The following is an 18,899-nucleotide window of genomic DNA, read 5'->3' as shown; positions in this document are numbered from 1 at the left end:
TATTGAATTTTAAAGCAATTGTTAAACTTTTCCAGAGTGGCTATACCATTTTATATTTCTATTAATAATGAGAGAGGAGGAAGGTGGTCATATTAGGTATATTTATGGTGCACATGAAAGCATATAAAGCCAATGAGATCTGAATTAAGTTCTGTGAATTGTACTAATGTCAGTTTCCTGACTTTGATATTATGCTATAGTCATATAAATGTTACCTTTGGAGAAAACTGGGTAAAGCGTACATGGGACCTCTTTTATTATTTTTGTAGCTTCCTATGAATCTATTATTATTTCAAAATAAGAAGTAAAATAATTTAATACCAAGTTAAAAGTTAAAGAACAACAACAAAAAATCATCAAATATTAAAAGGCTGGCATCAAAAAAGGCCTTGACATGTATTAGCAGATATAAAAATAGCAATTATAAGTAACATTGGTTAGTTAGCTTATGCCATATTTTGTGAACTGTTCCCAAGAAAAAATATAAGCCTAGGAGTTGGGAATTTCAGCTTTTTGCTGACTGATGAGGTGTCACTCATCTTTTAGCAAAAGATCAGTAAAGCTGGGCATGGTGATGCACATGCCTATAATTCCAGCAACTTGGGAGGTTGAGGTAGGAGCCTCAGCAACTTAGCAAGACCCTGTCTCAAAATAAAAAATAAAAGGGGAAGGACTTGAGGTTGTAGTTCAATGGTAGAGTGCCCTGGGTTCAATCCCCAGTAACATCCCCTCATCCCAAAACAGTAAATCTTTGGTTACTAATAGTCACTTTGGTTTTGTTTTTCTCAAGGCTCCAAAAGAGGCGCTTGCCCAATGTGTCTTGGCGGAGATTCCCCAGCAGGTGGTGGGCTACTTCAACACATATAAGCTCCTTCCTCCCAAGAATCCAGCCGTGAAATAAAAGGAGTTGCGACCACTTAAGTAGAATTCTTATGCTACAAGAACAGTGCCCTTTCTTACACAAAATCATGTATCTGCCACTTTATGTACTTTTACTCTAGCATTTATGGTGTAAACCTAGTTCTGTTTGGATTATATCTGTTTAAAGCATATTTTTTATACTTTTTGAGGGAGAGAGTGCCAAGTCCATGTTTGCCCAATCAATTCAGTGATTGCTAGTGCTTTACAATAATTGCAGTTAGACTATTTGAGTTAGAACCTAGTGTGGGGAAAGCTGATTTTTTGTTGTTTACTTTTATATAATAAAATTGCCATTTATAAATGTTTGTCAGTAGAAAGAGTGAAAAATTGTTGGGATGATGTGATTTTCAGGTGGCTGTACTTTGTTCACAGTAAATGTTTTATAGGTCGATATCTATAACTATTGATTGAGGAACCTTCTTAAATTAGATAACATTGAATTTGTTTCTGTGACTCTGTATTCATTGTTTCCACGGGGTAAAAACTACCTTTACAGTGCACCAGATTTGTGCTGCAGTTTAGACACTGCATAATTTACAAAACAGCATGTACTCTGATGGGAGTTCTTGAAAAGAAAAGGTACATACTCAATTTTTAAAACATAGAGTCAACAAGAAGAACCTCATATGAGTAAGTCATTTTTATTTGCCTTTCTAGATTTTTTTCATTGTGGAATACTGTAAACATGGTCAGATTTGGCCTTCCTTTTCATTGATTGAATGTGACACTCAGGACTCTAGATGCGTAGTTATATGTTGTCTCATATTCTACATTATTAGATTATTGTAATCTGAGATTTGCTAAGTAGGTTAGTATTGCTTTGTCCAGAAAAGGTATGAGGACCAAACATAAGGTAAAAATTCAGAATTCCATTTCCTTCTAACTGATGAAGATTTTACCTATATAAAAAAAAAAAAAAGAAAGAAAAGTTTTCATATTTTTCCTTGCTAAGGTCACATATAATGATTTATTCAGATTTATTTAGGCATCTTTTCCTTTTTTAAATAGACTTTTTGTTTGATTTTAAAATTCTTGATAGCAGTTATCTATTAATCAAATCACATTTTAATAATGTATTATTTCCTAAATCCAAAATGTATCCTATTAAGTATAAAAGCTGATGTAATTTAAAAAAAAAGAAAAGAAAAAAAGTCCCTTTCCACTGTTACATTAGGATAGAGTGGACTTAATGTACTTTTTTTGTTTTTTTAAAGAGTAGAATAATTTATTTTCCTGATGCTTGCCCTTTAGAACATGTTACTTGATGAGCATTACATTTTCAGAATATATTCAGTAATATTTGATGGAGGACCTATGTGCCAAGCATTGTGCATAACTATATGTTGGCCAGTTAACACTTCATCATTTGTAATTGTGTGTTGATCACATCCCTAAGTGGATGCACATAGCAACATGTCGGCCTGCCTCTCGGTGTTATTGAGAACACACACCATGGCCCATGGTTCCTGTTTTCTGCAACATCTGAAGGAGCTGAGCTGTCAGCTGTGAACAGCTTTGGCTTCTTGTAAATGTTTCACTGCCAAGATCTGGCTCAGAGGGGACCTACTTGTTGTCATGGTTGCCTAGTCAGGTGAGCAGTCACCGCTCTCCCACTTGGCTGTCTGGGCCCTGGATATGTGCTGAAAACTTGAAGGTACCTATCTAATAGGCCTCCACTCTGTGGTACAGGTCAATAATCAACAAATGATTTCAGCGTTATCAATAAAGGAGAAGGAACTAATCTTTCCTGTTTTGGAGCCTTTGTTGTCTCAGAGGTCCTAATTTTTGTTAGGAAATAGCATAGATATGCTTGTGTGCTTGGAAACAGCATAAATATGTTGCTATGGTTTTTAGATTTTTCCTTTTTATTTATACAAAGTCTTTTAAAAACTGACTTGCACATTTTCTCCATGTGTGGGCGAACAGGTAGGAGAGGAGCCTGTCTGAGTACCCTGAGGCAGATGCACTGGGCCTACTTCTCATGCTCCTTAACCACCTCCTCAGCAGCCCTGGAGTCACCTGCACAGGCCACTTGGAAACCTCTGGTCACAAGCAGCCATTATTTTCATGGGCCAAGTGGCAATCACCACTGTCAGTTTGATTTGGTCTTCATAATTTTTTATTCTGGTTCCACCAGAATTGTTCCCTTTAAAAATATTTTTCTTTATTCCCTCTTGATCAGGTTCATTAGTAGATGTGTTCCCCATAAAGGCTATGATTCTAGCAAATTAAGGTAATTGGTACCTTTCTTTAGTTTGAAATAAAAGCATTTACAGGTTTTGAATTATCACTATATACAATTCTTACCAATTGAATATTCACCCTCATCACATGCTGTTTGGATATTGTTTTATATTAAAACAGTCCATTCCCTGTTGTGCCACTGTTTTAGTCAGCTTTTTTGCTGCTGTGACTAAATGACCCAAACAGCACAACTGTAGAGGAGGAAGAGTTTATTTGAGGGCTCACAGTTTCAGAGGCCTTAGTCCATAGAAGGCCAGCTCCATTCCTTGGAGTTTGAGGTGAAACTGAACATCACTGTGGAAGAGGGTGGCAGAGGGAAGCAGCCTACATCATGGTGATTAGGGAGCAAAAAGAGAGACTCCACTCTCCAGATACAAAATATATACCCGGTAGCTATGCCCTCAATTGACCACTTCCTCCACCACACCCTACCTGCCTCCAGTTACCACTCAGTCAATCCCATCAGGGATTAATTCACTGATTAGGTTCAGACTCTCACAACCCAATCATTTCTCCTCCAAACCTTATTGCATTGTTTCACATGTGACCTTTTGGGGGACACCTCATATCCAAACCATAACAGGCACCATTTATTCAAATGCCCTTCATTCTTTAAATGTATTTAAAGAAAAAATAGCCAAATTAACTTTCACATCTTATGTAATCAGATATATTACAAATGTATACTGAAGTGACAGTTCCTGAGGAAATACAATATTTCTCATGTACTTACTAAGAAAATAGTATACCCACTAGCCTAGTCACCTCACCTTGTAATTATAATGGAAATTATAAAAACATTAAAAATTTAAAGTCTGATGAGGGATTTACAACTGTTCACTTTGGGTAGTGCTTTAGGCAACCTTTCCAAAGTGAGTTCAGGGCCCGTTGCTGCTTATGCTATATCTTTTACATACTTTGTCTTTTTCATTTTGTACATTTCCTAGAATTCAATCAGTCTCATCTAGTATCTAGTTTTTCATGGAAATGACATAGAAGGTGAGCCAGAAGTTTGGTGGAAATTGTGAGAGGCTTTTGCATTTATATAGATGTCATACATGATAGTGTGTGTATAACTTACTAATATATGAATTGATGTTAATAATACCTTCTGTATGAATTCTCTTTGGATAAAGTTACTTCTTGATGTGACACAATAGTATCTTGTTTTCATTTTTATTCTTTCTCTACATATTATCAAAACAATAGAAAAGCTAGAAATAAAGTATCTTAATCCATCTTCTGCTGCTATAACAAAACAACACAGGCTAGGTAATTGATAAATAATAGATGAGAAGCTCAAGAGCATAGTACCCACATCTCGCAAGGGTCTCTGTGGAACATGGTGGAAGGGCAGGCAAGTGAGCCCTGAGAGACAGAGAGGACAGAGCTTTTTTTTATTTTATTTTTTTTAAATCAGGAAGCCACTTCCAAATTAACTAATCCACTCCTGCGATTGCAGCATTAATCCATCCATGAGGGAAGACTCAGACCTAATTACCTCTTACAGGTTCTATCTGTTAATAGTGTTATACTAGCAATTAAATTTCAAAGATTTTTGGAGGGGTATTCAAACCATTGTATAAAATGGATAAAATTGTATAAACCATTTTAGGTGGCCTGTATATCATAGTTTACTAAATTAAATATTTTGGGGGATGTCATTATTTTATGACATTTATTGGTTTAAAGATATTGAATGAGTTCAAGATCCTTTTCTGGGTACAATAAAGGAAGGTTTCTCAGCTTATAGCTAGGGTGGCCTGAGGTATATAACATTTACATTTTATCATTCATGTTAAATATATCCACTTAACTATTAAAATTTTTTAAAATTACCTCTCATTTTGCAAAATTTAAAATTACTTCTTTTATTGGACAAGGCTTCGAGAATGCAGTGGAATTCCATGAAGCAATCACAGTTACTGCCTTCAGAGAAATAATGGTCTAAGTAATTATTAAAGAAGTAATTAGATGTGAGGTCAGTGTGTGAGAAGCATGTAGTAGGGAGGAATCTAACCCACCTAGGGAGCAAGGAGCACTTCCCTTTGTCACAAAGCTAAGGCCTGAAAGTTGGTGAAAAGAGTTAAAAGCACTTATGAAGGGATCAGGTCTACAGCGTGAATATTCTAGAGATGGAAAGAAATTTGGGTTTGCTGGAATATAAAGCATGAGGGGGAAAGTGGTGACAGAGGAATGGAGAGAAAGGTGGAGTGGTTGGGGAGGTTTACATCCTGTGGGCCCCTGGCTCAGGTAAGGGTGTTCAGACTTAGGGTAAGGACAATGGGATACTACTGAATAGGTTCAGCAAAGGAATGATGTGATCATATTTGTATTATTGAAAAACTGAAGGACCTTACATTTTAGGGCAGACAAATAGACTCAGAAGCCCACAGAGTGTTGCTAAACTTGGATCTGGCCACCATGGCTTTGCCCTGGTGAAGCCCAGATGGGGTAGTTAGAGGTTGTCACCTTCTGGTGCAGACAAAGCTGCCTGGTCACATCTTTGATAAGGATCTGATTCTTGGCGTGTTTCCAAATTCTTTGCTTTTGTTTTTCTTGCCACACACCTGTCCCCATATCATATAATCTGTTAGGCTCATGTCTCACCAATTCCTTAGTGATCCAGAGGCACTTGGTGATAACACAGATCTCTAGGATTGCCAAACCTTTGCTTATGGCAAGTCCATCACCCTTATCACTTGTCACCAACTATCACTACATATGACCAAATTCCCCAGAAAAGTCACAGGAGATTGCACTGTTCTTGGAGAATCACATTTTGTCTTGGCTATTGAGTATTTCTCCCAAAAAGAAATGATCAGCGAAAAAGCATCATTATAAGAAGAATTTTCACTTCTTACAGCTTGGGAAAGGAGAGCTATATTTTTGTTCTTTTCATCAGTAGACTCACAAAGCATCAAGTTTTGTAACTTGCTCTTCCAAACTGCTCTTCCAAACTGGACTCAAGAATTTCCAGAGCTGGGGAGCTCTAGGGACTTCTTAGGGAGAAGACCAAGGAAATAATTTGTCTTTTTCAACCAACCCTTCCATTCTGTAAGAAGTGTTCATTTGTTTCTTGCACAAATATTTATGGAGGTGCTTCCTAACTTCAAAGCTTATGACCTAATGTGGAAAAGGAGAAAGTATATGATGGGTAAACAAAGCAGGAATGAGCAAGGTGGGGGAGCCCTCAGTGGTTGAAGAAAGATGGTCTCTTCTCATGCTTTCAGGCATCCATGCTGCTTGTGGAAGGACACTCTTCACTCCCCTGCCTCCCTCTAGCATTTTCTATTTTCCACTGCTGTCCTATTCACCAGGACTCACCCTGCCAATCCCCATGAGAAGCCCGCATCATTAGCTTCCTCACTCTAACCTCCAGATGGACTCTCTGTACAATCCATAGTCTGACTCCACTGTGGCACTTCTCTCTGATGCCCCAAACCCTTCCACTCCTGCCTTCAGGAATTGGGTCATTCCTTATTAATTTTTTTATATCAGTACTTTTCCTGAATAATCCCTTCCCCTTCTTATTCTAACTAAAACCTGATTCTCCTGAAGAACATTACTTCCTTTGCATCCTGTCAAGTGGAGGTTGTTTCTTCTTCCTGATCTTCTACCCCTGGGCTTGGTGGTCCTGTGGTACTGTCTTCTGCTTTGAGATAATTCTCCTCTCCTCTTTTAGAGCTCTAATTTTGAACCTTAATCATTGCATTAGATTCCTCTGTATATCCATCCTTATAATAATCTTGCTCTTTACTTCAGCCCATGCTCCAAAAGTCACATCCCAGACCTTATTATTAACTAACCCCTTCCTATAATCTCATTCTCAAGTAGAGTATTCCACTTACCAATAACAACCTGCTTTCTCTTTCTTTCCCTTTGGTACCACCACAACTCTAACTGGAGTTACCCATTGATACCTTTGATTCATTAACCCTACCAACTTTTCAGTATTAATGGCTCTGATTCTTTTCTACTAGTTATTGTCTGGACCATTCTGCTCCAACCACATAGGTTTTCTTGAATATGCCTGGCTCACTTGACTTTAGGCCTTTGCACCTGCCATTGCCCCTTGCTGAAACTTCCCTGCAACTCACCTGGAAACCTTGCTCCCTCACTTCCTGCAGTTCTTCATTCAATCACCAACTAATGAGGCCTTTGCTGATCGCCTTATTTAAATTGTGCCTCTTTCCCAATACTTTCAATCCCTTTTCTTTGTTTAGATTTTACTTATTTTTGTTTATTTTCCTCATTCACCCACTAGAATATAAGTTCCAAGAAATCAGGAATTTTTTTCTGTTAATTCAATGCTTAATCCTCAGAACTGAGAAGAGACCTTGGCATTTAGTAGGTAATCCTTAAATAGATAACTAAACTATGAATGAAGTGTGTGTTGGTGCATAAATGTAGAAGTTGACTTATACAAGAAAATGTTGAAACTTAGAGTGGGGATATTTTCTATTCAATGCAAGGAAAATTCAAAGCAGTGGGAGGGTCTGGGAAAGCTTCATGGATGTTTTGTCATTTCCTCTGGAATTTGAAGGTTTTGGAGGGTGTCATGATATAGAGACAGCACCAGAGGATTTCAGACAAAAATCAGCATTGTTGTTCACAGTAATCCTTTTTTTTTCATAACTGAATCTTTACTCACTTTTACAAATGTGATATCTAAATTCAAACTATATTAGTATTTCACATATTTCTATTTTAATGAAATCTGTGGTTAGTCCTTTCGGAAGGACGAGCTACATCTGAATCTTTCATGGTCCTAACCTGGCAAACTTGATCATCATCTGACCTCATGAAAACTTAAGAAATGTACTTGTTTGAAAAAGTCCTGTTAGATGCTATTGTATTGTTAGTCCATGATTCTCATGTTGGAAAAGCTATGTGGTGTCTTTAGACCTTGGATTCTACTATACTCTTGTGTAACCCTGGACAAAGGATCTTGTTTTGTCAAATGAGAACTTGAATTAGAAATCTCTGAATTCCCTTTTAAGTCTACAATTCTGGTGTAAAGAGAGCTTGATTTATTTGATAATAGATGCAAGAAACAATATCACGAGTCAGGTTAATAACCCTTAGCATGCACTGTGTGCTGAATTCTCTATCACTTAGGATTCCCAACAGAGAAAGATCTCATAAATTTGTAGCAGATTCATTGTGCGTAGTGGGTGAAGATGACTAGAGGTAGAAAGGGACAGTACCTTTCAGATATGTCTCCTCTTTCCTTATCCAAGGTAGTTATTCTCTAGAAATGTCAGATTGTATTGCTTAATGATGCACATTTATTTGACCTTTGCACTATTGGCCCTAATCACAAAAGTTAAAGTAGGAAAAATACAGCCAGTCATAAAAACTCAAAGAGGAAAACATCAAATTTTACTATAGCGTTATGGATAAAGTACTTAAAAAGTGAATTTCAAGTATTTTGGATTGATTTGATATAAAAAATTCCAGAGTAGCATGGTGATTAATATCTTCTAAAGATTTTTAAAAATTCTCATAGGAAGGTAAAACAATTATTCCAAGTAGAGAGTAGTCCCAAATTATAGAATGCACAGACTGTTCTCTTATTGGCATTCTATGTAGCAATTTTTCATCTAATACATAAGTAGAAGGAAACCATCTGTTATATATTATTTCAGGATTATTTAATACCAGCATTAAGCTAGATTAAACTATAAAGAGGGACCAAGTTACTCCTTCCTTGGGCATACTCAGAGGTTTTGGTTCATTCTAATTCTAAAACAATATTTGGTGAGGTGTGTACTTTAAAAATAATTTCTGGTTCAAAGTTCTTTTTTAGATTAAAAAAAGTTTTGCTTGTTTTTGAAATGGTCTTTGTATAAGCTTGCCAGATTTATCAAACAAAAATACAGAACATCAAATTCAATCTGACTTTCAGGTAAAGAATGAATTTTGCTATGGGCATATCCCAATTGTGCACAGGGCACATCTATACACAGTATTGTTCATTAATGATGGCCCTGTATTTTATCTGGCAACTCTGGGTTATATATTGCAAAAATGGCCATAGTCCTTCTGCTCTGTCTAGAGCTTCTCCTTTTGTGCCGTGATTTTACAGTCCTCCCATTAAGAAGGCTGGTCTTGTGACTTACTTTCCATAACAGACTGTGGTAAAAGTAGCCAGGACTGATGGTATACACCTGTAATCCCAGCAATTCCATTCCACTTGGGAGGCTCTGAAGCAGGAGGATCTCAAGTTCAAGGCCAGTATGGGGAAATCAGCAAGACCCTGTCTTAAAATAAAATAGAAAGGACTGGAGGGGTGGCTTAGCGGTAGAGGGCTCCTTGGTTTAATCCACAGTGCTGAAAAAAGAATGTGGTAGAAGTAATGATGTACTAATTCTGAGCCTAGACCTCCGAAGTCTTGCTCACTTCTGATTTGCTTGTCTCTTGGAATTCTGTGCAGACTTCAAGTCCTGGAGAACCTTTGGAGAATGAAAATTCGTGTAGATTAAAAACAAGCTATTTCCTCTGAGCTTGGCCTGGTTCAGTCAACCAGTGGCTGACTAAAGAGTGTAAATTAGCTGAGAAAGGACCGGAAGAACCACCAGTTTTGCAGTGCAGGGGTTAAACCCAGGACCTCACACACTCTAGACAAGTGCTTTACCATTGAACTACATCCCCAGTCCTGAGTGAAGCATTTTTTAACTAGAAAACAGCTTGTTTGTTGTGTTGTAGTTTGAGGACCACAGATGAAAGTAGTATGAGATAATCAATTTTGAGCAAGTAACACTTGGATATGACATCAATGAGTCAGGAGAAATCGCTTGTTAAAATAAACATTTGTATCTACAGGAAAGAAATTGACTTATATAAAGAGACTTTTTTGTTTATTTATATTATGTTTAAAGTATAGATCCTCTGTTAAGTGACTCTTTGCTTTCTTTTTTCTCTGCAGATCTTATTAGGATACATCCCTTTAAAATGTATATATATAACTTTTTCCACCCACAGTGCTGGGGATCAAACCCAGGGCCTCAGGAAGGCCAGGCAAGTGCTCTACTACTGAAGAAATACAGTCCTTCTTACCAGCCCATTCTGTGTTCTTTCTGGTGATTGGTTACTGAGATCATATCTGGGTAGTAGTGAAAAAGAATTTTCCTTTATCTATGCATCATCAGTTAGCCAGTTAATCAAGAGAATACTTATTCATTGGCTGGCCAAATAATTAATGAACATGGAATGTAGGGAGTCCAGAAAAAAAGGAGATAAAGGGATTAGCAGTAGTAGAGGAAGAAAGAAAAAGTGGCAGGGAAAAGCTTGACCTTCACATCTAGGAACTCCTGCATGTCTGAATTTTTGACTACTAGCCAAGACAGGAGTGATAGGACTTGTGATGTGACATTTGAAGTGCTAAATTCTGGTGACTCCCAGAATCGGTTTCTGCACTGAAGGTTTTCTAGGGACCTAACTGGTTAATCAGCTGATGTCATTATGTGACTAAAAGAATATAAGACCCCTGCACTGGGAATTTGAAATCTAAATTTCTTTCACAGATTTTGATAGTTCAGTCCCAAGACAGGACATGGTAAATCTTTGTGTGAGTTACAATCTGGGGACCTAGTTTATGCGATACCTTCAGTGCTTTCCCAGGCTTTCTTTTTCTTGCTGCATTGTTTCCATGACTTTTAAATAAAAGCCCTGTGTGAGAACAAGCAGGCTTTGTGCAGGGCGGCAAGTCCTTTCCAATCTGTTCATCTGGAAACCTTTGCACTCGTAGTGACTGAGGGTATAGTAATGATTACTCTATCTCATTTTTCTTATCTGGAAAATGGTGAATATCAAAACAAATAATTCCTCATGGGGTTATTATGAAGGGTCAACAAATTAATAGAGGTACAATACTTAGAACAGTTTTGGGATACAGTACCTGTGTTAGCTTTCTACCACTGTAGCAAACACCTGAGATAACCAACTTATAAAGAGAGAAGGTTTGTTTTGGCTAACCATTTTGGATGATTTAGTCCATGATCAATTGACCCTGTTGGGGCTGTAGCAAGGCAGTACATCATGGTGGGAGCACATGGTGGAGCAAAACTGCCCACTTCATGTCTGAGAAGCGAAGGAGAGAGTGAAGAAAAGGCTGGGATTCTGCTGTCCTCCTTGAGGGCACACCCCCAATGACCTAAAGACCTCCTCCTGCAACTCTTCTTATCTCCTCCATATCCCTATAGCCCCACTCTGGAGACCATGCTTTTAACTCATAGGCCTTTGAGTTACATTTAAGATCCTAATGTAGCAACTATGTAAGTGCTAGTTATTATTATTGTGAACCTCTCTGAAAACTTAGCATGGAAAATTTACTTTAACCTCAAATTTACTTTAACTTTTTGTTTTAAATGTATGTGTATGACAATTGCTGCCTGTCCTTTTGCTTATTAAGAAAGATATCTTATTTAAAAATAGTTGATTCTTAATGTTTATATTAATGGGTTACTCTGTGGTGGGGCAGGTATAATTGAAAAGTGATTTATTGTTTGTCTGCAATTAAACATTTGAATTTTTAATGGGGCTGAATCAAATGCTAGTTATTTTGTGTTTAGAGAGTAATAGCTAACATGTGAGTTGTAGGATAACTGTTTTACTGTCTTACAGATGTTTGGTTTAAGCTAATGCTAGGTGTGGTTTGTATTTTCTGGAAAGCAAATTGTTAAGGTAAGGAAATGGGTGGAGAGAAGTGGTCCTACATGGAAAGATATCAGTGCAAACCCATATCAGGTCTGGAAACAGTGATGCATCAGGAATCTAGATAGCTGGTAATAGACAGCATGCCCTTAGGAGGACTGAGAATGAGTCTGTAGCTCTTTTGCATCAATATTTGGAAGACTTTGTCAATAGCAGTGAGACCTGAAATGGAGTATAGAATATTGAAATATAAGTATATCATATGCATGTATGAAAATGTCACCCCCAAAACCTATATTTTGTACAGTTAATATGCTCTAATAATTGTCATTTTAAAAAGAAAATAAAGGGCTGGAGAGATAACTCAGTCGGTAGAGTGCTTGCCTTGCAAGCCACAAGGCCCTGGGTTCGATCCCCAGTACCGCCAAAAAAAAAAAAAAAAAAAAAGAAAAAGAAAATAAAAAAGAGAAAAAATAAAGAAAGAAGTCCTGCCATCTTGAGGGATCTTGGTGAGGAAGAGAGAGCCTGATTGAGTACCCCCTGGGAATTTATAAACCCTCAGCAGAAGAGAGTGAAGAGAGCAGAGAACTATGACCCTAGAATGCTTTATGCATTACGATTCCAGATTATTTCAGCAAAAGTCCAGCAGGTAAGACTGAGACCTGGCAGAATGATAAAGATAGACTTGGAGAGGTTGGGGCACTGGACAAAGGGAGTCCACGTTGAACTGGAAGTTTCTAGTTATGTAATTACTTTTTCTTAGGCATATACTGTTGTTCTATCCTGGAAAAAAAATAGAACAAAGAACCCACTTTAAAAAATTTGTGTGTGTGTGTGTGTGTGTGTGTGTGTGTGTGTTTGATATTTACTTTTAAGCACTGAAGTTCTTAAAAAATTATTTCAGTTGATATATTAATTATATGTATTTGTGAGGTACTGTGTGGTAATTTGATACATGTATTAAAAGTGTAATGATTAAATCAGAATACTAATTAGTAATACTAATTAGTATTTCCCTCTTGTTAAAATATTTATGATTTCTTTGTGTTACGAAGTTTGTGCTCCTTTCTTCTAGTTCTTTATAAAATATGTAGTCACCTCACTGTGCTGTGGAACACTGGACATTATTCCATCTAGCCAACTGTATTTTGGAATCCACTTTTCCACCTCCCTTCCCCACCTCTTCCTTTCTTCTGTTGACCACCATCCTACTCTCTGTGTCTATGAAATCAATTGTTATTGTTTGAATCTGGAATGTCCCCCACTGGCTCATGTGCTGAAGGCGTGGTCCCCAACACAGCAATGTTCAGAGGTGGGTCTTTTAGGGAATCATGAGGGCTCTGACCTCATCAGTGGATTAATCCATTGGTAGTCGAATGAACTACTAGGACTGGCAAAAACTGTAGGTGGTGGGGCATAAGTCACTGGGGGTGTGCCTGGGAAGGTATTTTGTGTCCCTGGCCCCTTCTTCTCTTCCTGTCTCTCTGTGGTTCTTGGCTGCCATGAATTGAGTAGATTTCCTCCACCATGCCCTTCAACCTCAGACCCAAAGCAGTGTAGCCAACTAATCATGGACTGAAACCTCAGAAACCTTGAACCCAAATAAACTTTCCTCCTCTAAGTTGTTTGTCAGGTTACAAAAAAAGCTAACATCAACTAAGAATCTTTTTTAATCAGAAAATGTTTTGGTAAAATCCATAAGGAAAAGTGTTTCCCCATGCATATTTTACCACAATCTATCTCCACCTCTAAACTATTTCACATCTTTAAACACTGTATGGACTTCACAACTGTCAAGGGTGCATTCTTGGCCTGGGGTCTTTTGGGCACAAGGATCAATAATATTCTGAGTTTTTGTGAAAAATAATGAGTTTGTTAAGATGAGAAGTGTGTCCAACATCTGTGGAGGTTATGAATCCAGATTTCAACTTCGGCGCTTCCCTGTCCTTTAGTTGCTGAGAACTCTGTTATGATAAATTAACGAACGAGCCAAGTTGGAGGGGCTGGACTTCAAATTTTCACTTGGAGTTTCTTGTCAGATACCTGCTGTTCCACACCTCCATGACCTCTCTTATCACTGACTCTTGAATCCCTACAATGTGCTCCTTACCTTCTTTTAACCACCCTTCTTTCCTACTTCTCTAACAGCTTTTTACCAACATAGTTCACAAAACCAAGTGTATCCATCTGTTGGACTCTTAACAAAATGCCACAGATTGAGTGGCTTAAACAACAGAAATATGTCTTACAGTTTTAGAGGCTGGAAGTCCAAAGTCAAGGTGCTGCAAGTGTTTGTTTCTCTTGTGGCCTCTCCTTGGCTTGTAGACAACAGTCTTTTTACTGTGTCTTCACAAGGCCTGTTCTCTTGTGTACACTCATTCCTTGTGTCTTTCTTACTCTTATAAGGACACCTATCCTATGGGATTAGGACCTACCCTTTTGACCTCATTTAAACTTGGTTACCTCTTCAAATGCCCTTTCTCCAAATAGTCATGTTGCGAGGTTAAGATTTCAATGTATGAATTCAATATATGAATTCTGAAACAACACAATTGTGTTCTCAGGAGTCTTTGCAATGTTCAAGTGACTAATTCATATGCAAAAGGGAAATTTCATTGGCAGGTCAGGCCCCAGCTGGCAGATGGAGCAGCACTGTGTTTACAGGACTGCCAGAATGGCTGAGGGGTCATTAAAGTTAAAGGAAGGATCCTGGTGTTGATGGAATTCTCATTTCTCTACTAACTTGTTATTAGAAACAACTTAAAGGCACAGAATTGAGTTCATCATCTTGGCATATTTTATTTATTTTTCTTATGTCGTCTATTACAGCATCCACCTCTCTCTTCCTCCACAGTCACTATTTCTAATGTTTTTAACATAGTTCCTTAGACATGTCCTCCCCGCCCCTCCCCCAGTGCTGAGTATTGAACCTAGAGTCTTCTGCACACTGGTCAAGCATTCTATCACTGCTTGCCATATATACAGTTTTGAAAGACATACAGTGTTTTGTATATGCCTGTAAAAACTGCTTTTTAATCAATAAAAGAATATAGTGCTGTGAAACTTTTTTTCCTAAAATCATAGATTGTCAGAAACTTTCCAGTTTGAAATCTTATCAGCAAGACTGAAACATTCCACATTTGCCTGAAGGGTTTGAGTCATTTTGACACAGAAAAGCAGCCAGGTGCACAACTTCAGATAAGGGGTTTTGGAACACAGCATTCTGTTTATCTTAATGTAGTAGTTTCCAAGGGAACAGAACCCTTAATCTGCCTCTTGGCCTATGCCTGATATTAACCCCTTTATACACAGGTTTGCTTTAATTCAAGCCTGTCAAAACATCACTCAGTTTAAACTGTCTAACCTCTACCCTTCCCCAAAGTCCTGTAGCAACCTTGTCCTTCCCTGTGTTTGGTGGCACAGCTGTTTCCTCTCAGTCAATGTTCTCCCTTGTTGCAGCTAGTTAATGAACTTGACTTTATTGGACTGCAGTTTTGATCCTGATGGTTTATATTCAATCTTTATAAAAGTACACATGCACAGTGTTATGGAAGATCTTATTCTGTTTTCTTTTTAAACATCCACACTGGTATTTGGAAGAGATCTAAACGTGTTGCTTTATGTAAATCAAATTCATTACTTCTGACTTTTGAGTAGAACTCCATCTTATAAACACACCCACATTCCCACACACTATATTTTATTCTTTGAGAGGTAGATAACCAGAACTGACTCCAGTTCCTTTGTATTACAAATGATGCTGTCTATTCTCATACATTTCTTCTTATGGACCTGTTGGAGAATTTTCTGGGATAGAAACTCTGTAATGATACTGCTACATTGTAAGGTATACTGCCAGGATTTTGCTAAGTATCGCAAGAATAGTGGGACCAATTTACATACTTGCCAAAACTTTATATCATTTCTGCTTTCTGGTGTTCTCCAATTTGATAGGTATAAAGTGGTATTTTATTTTTGTTCTGACATCTTTTCTATGTCAATTGCCTGCTTCTTTTGCTTCCACGAATTGCCTATTCAGCTTCTCTCTGCCTTTAAAAAACTGGACTTTTAGCCTTTATAAAACTAAAACCTAAGTATTAGATTTGCCCTCCTATAATTTGTAATTGTTATGGTTTGGATGTGAGGTGCCCCTAGAAGCTCACGTGTGAGACAATGCAAGATGGTTCAGAGGAAAAATGATTGGATTGTGAGAGTCTTAACCCCAATCAGTGATTTAATCCCCTGATAGGGATTAACTGAGTGGTAACTGAAGTGGTAAATTGTGGCTGGAGGAGTTGGAAATTGGGAGTGTGGCCTTGGGTATATATTTGTATCTGGCAAGTGGAATCTCTCTGTCTCTCTGCTTCCTGATCACCATGTGAGCTGCTTCTCTTTGCCACATTCTTCTGCCATGATGTCCTGCCTCACTTCATGTCCTGAGGAATGGAGCCAGTCTTCTATGGACTAAGACCTCTGAAACTGTGAGCCCTCAAATAAACTTTTCCTTCTCTACAATTGTGCTGGTTGGGTTTTTTAGTCACAGCAGCGAAAAAGCTGATTATTATAATAATTAAGTTGAAATACTTTACAATTATACAGAAATTATACAACAATTAAGTTTCATCTATGGTATTTCTTTAAAGTGTGAAAGATAATTTCTTGAATTAGAACTATCATAGATTGCTTTTGGAGTCAGTTGGTAGAGAGAATGTGCCTGAATTTGGAAGCTCTTTGGTGTCTCTGACTTATAGACGGAAGATCATGGGACTTCTCATCCTTCATAATTGTGTGAGGCAATTCCTAATCATAACTCTTCTCATATATACTATATATAATATAAAATATCATAAATATCTCTTTATACAATATGTACTAAAATGTATAAAATAAATATGTTCCTATATCTCTATTTTTATTATAAGAAATTGACTCATGCAATTATGAAGGATGAGAAGTCCCACAATCTTCCATCTCCAGGATGGAGCCCCATGAAAGCCAGCTGTGTAGTTCAAGTCTGAATCCAAAGGCTTAAGAACCAGGAGAACCAATGGTGTACGTCTTCCTGTCAATCCAAAGGCCTATCGGTTTTGTTTCTCTGAAGAACCCTACCTAGCCAGTGCAGTCCCTGAGTAGGGAGGTAAGGTGGTCAAAAAATGGTGTTTTTAGAAAGTTCTGATTTTCCTACTGCAAAAGGACTGAAAGCTACACTAGTGATTAGAACTGACTTTAGGTGAAAATGAATCTATATTTGGATTGAACAGAAAACATGCGCTGGCTGCAAGAAAAGATAATTAGGTTAAAAATATAATTAGGAAGATTTTGTTGCACTGCATAAGTAAAGAAAGAGCTGTTGACATTCTTAGATGTTGGTTAGACTAATGGGCTAGAATTAAAATGATAATGTCTGAAATAGGATAGTTTTGGGGAAAAATAAGCAACAGAGAAAACATAAATTTAAATTCTCATTTGAAAGTTACAGGGTGTACAGTGCTCACAAGTTCAAATTCATTCATTCATCCATCCCATCCTTCCTTCCTTCCTCTTTCTTTCTTTCTTTCTTTCTTTCTTTCTTTCTTTCTTTCTTTCTTTCTTTCTTTCTTTCTTTCTTCTTATTTATTTATTTCTGTTATTAGGCTCTTTTCTTTCTGGACATTCTAGTCACTTGTACTATACACAAATTTCCACTTATTAAGTAAGTGCTACTTAAAATTTGTCCATATTTCCTTAAATCCCAAGAAAGGCCAATCGACGTTTTGTAAAACTTGTAATGTTTTGAGATATTCAAATACTAGGTTAAACAATGGCAAGTCTGCCAAATGATACATTTTGTCACAAAGATTGATTTGCACCTGATTTGCTCAATGCATCTGTGTTGCAGGCATTTTGGCTAATATAATTTATTAAAACCCTCTCAACAAAGTGCTGCTATAATGACCATCTTCTGGGACTTGGAAATAGCCTTATTATACAGACCTTGATGTTATACACTAATGGCATTTATTAGAATGGAATTCTATATGTATTATTACTTCTGACATCAGCCTGACTTTCTTAGTCTCTTCACAGCATGCAACTTTGGTAATTATGCTAATGCTAGCTGATTCATGAGGACAACTTCCTAAAGTGCACTTAATTAACTTGGAGATTTTGTAAACAGCTGTACATGTAGGTTCTGCAAATTATGGAAATATGTCAATCTGACATGTGTACGGTCTGCCTCCCCAACCACATCACTTTTTTTACTAAAACAACGAGAAGTTCCAATCTACTGCCTTTTGGGTGAAGCCAGTGCTTAAGGAAGATTCTGGGAAATGTCATTTTAGCCTATAAGAATATGGGGCTAGAAGAGTTAGGTAAATGATTGCCTAAGTTGGTATAAGGGAAAATATTAAAATTTTTTCTTTGGAAAAGGGTATAATTTTTCTAACATGTTTTCTATAATGTGATTTTGCCAGTTTGTTAGTTCTCCTGACAATCACTGATCTTCAGTGAACTGACTGGAAAATCAGATGTCTCATTCAGAAGGCTCCATGGTCTCTGCTTTCTTTCTGGGTTTATTTGATATTTTAGTGACTCCTCATCCTTGTTTGAGTGGAAATCACCTGACTTTTAACCTAATTTATTAAAATCTCATACCCCTCTATCCATAAGAGGTTAAATTTTTCTACTTAGAACAGTTAGCCAAAAATAGCAGTGCTGTACCAGAAATTACACACAACAAATGTTTAAGACAAAAGGATAAAAAATCACATCAGAGCCACGACCAAGCTAATCAAAATGGAAGGAAGAAGGAACATTACCAGGATAGAACAGAAGGGGTGAAGGGAGAGTACTACATGCAATTAGAAGAAACAGCAATTGCACAAAACTAATGGCATTGGAGAATAGATATTTAAAATAAAAATAATGCCACTGCATAAAATCACACTCTCAGATAAGTTATAGAAACTAAGTTAGGGATTTACCTATGGTTTTCTCAAGGGTCCCAGCAAGGTCATTTCTCCTTGCTAATTGAAGCTAAAATCTTGGGTACAATCTGGGAACTAGTTAGAGCACATCTAAAGATAGTCAAACAT

The 18,899-nt window shown here is 37.4% G+C and overlaps 1 protein-coding gene across 1 annotated transcript in view; it reads left to right on the top strand.

The window, feature by feature from the left end:
• Cpne3 (copine 3) overlaps nucleotides 1–1,903 on the top strand; it is a 45,757-nt gene extending 43,854 nt beyond the window's left edge. The window contains 1 exon segment of the mRNA XM_047554962.1: nucleotides 791–1,903. Coding sequence (XP_047410918.1) covers nucleotides 791–901 — 111 coding nt within the window. The 3' untranslated portion in view covers nucleotides 902–1,903.
• Nucleotides 1,904–18,899: the final 16,996 nt, after the last annotated feature.

Source organism: Sciurus carolinensis, chromosome 1 (assembly GCF_902686445.1).
Source record: "Sciurus carolinensis chromosome 1, mSciCar1.2, whole genome shotgun sequence".
In the NCBI taxonomy this organism is placed as follows: Eukaryota; Metazoa; Chordata; class Mammalia; order Rodentia; family Sciuridae; genus Sciurus; species Sciurus carolinensis.
The sequence above is the reverse complement of the archived record's forward strand: the minus strand, read 5'-3'. Positions and strand labels throughout refer to the sequence as shown.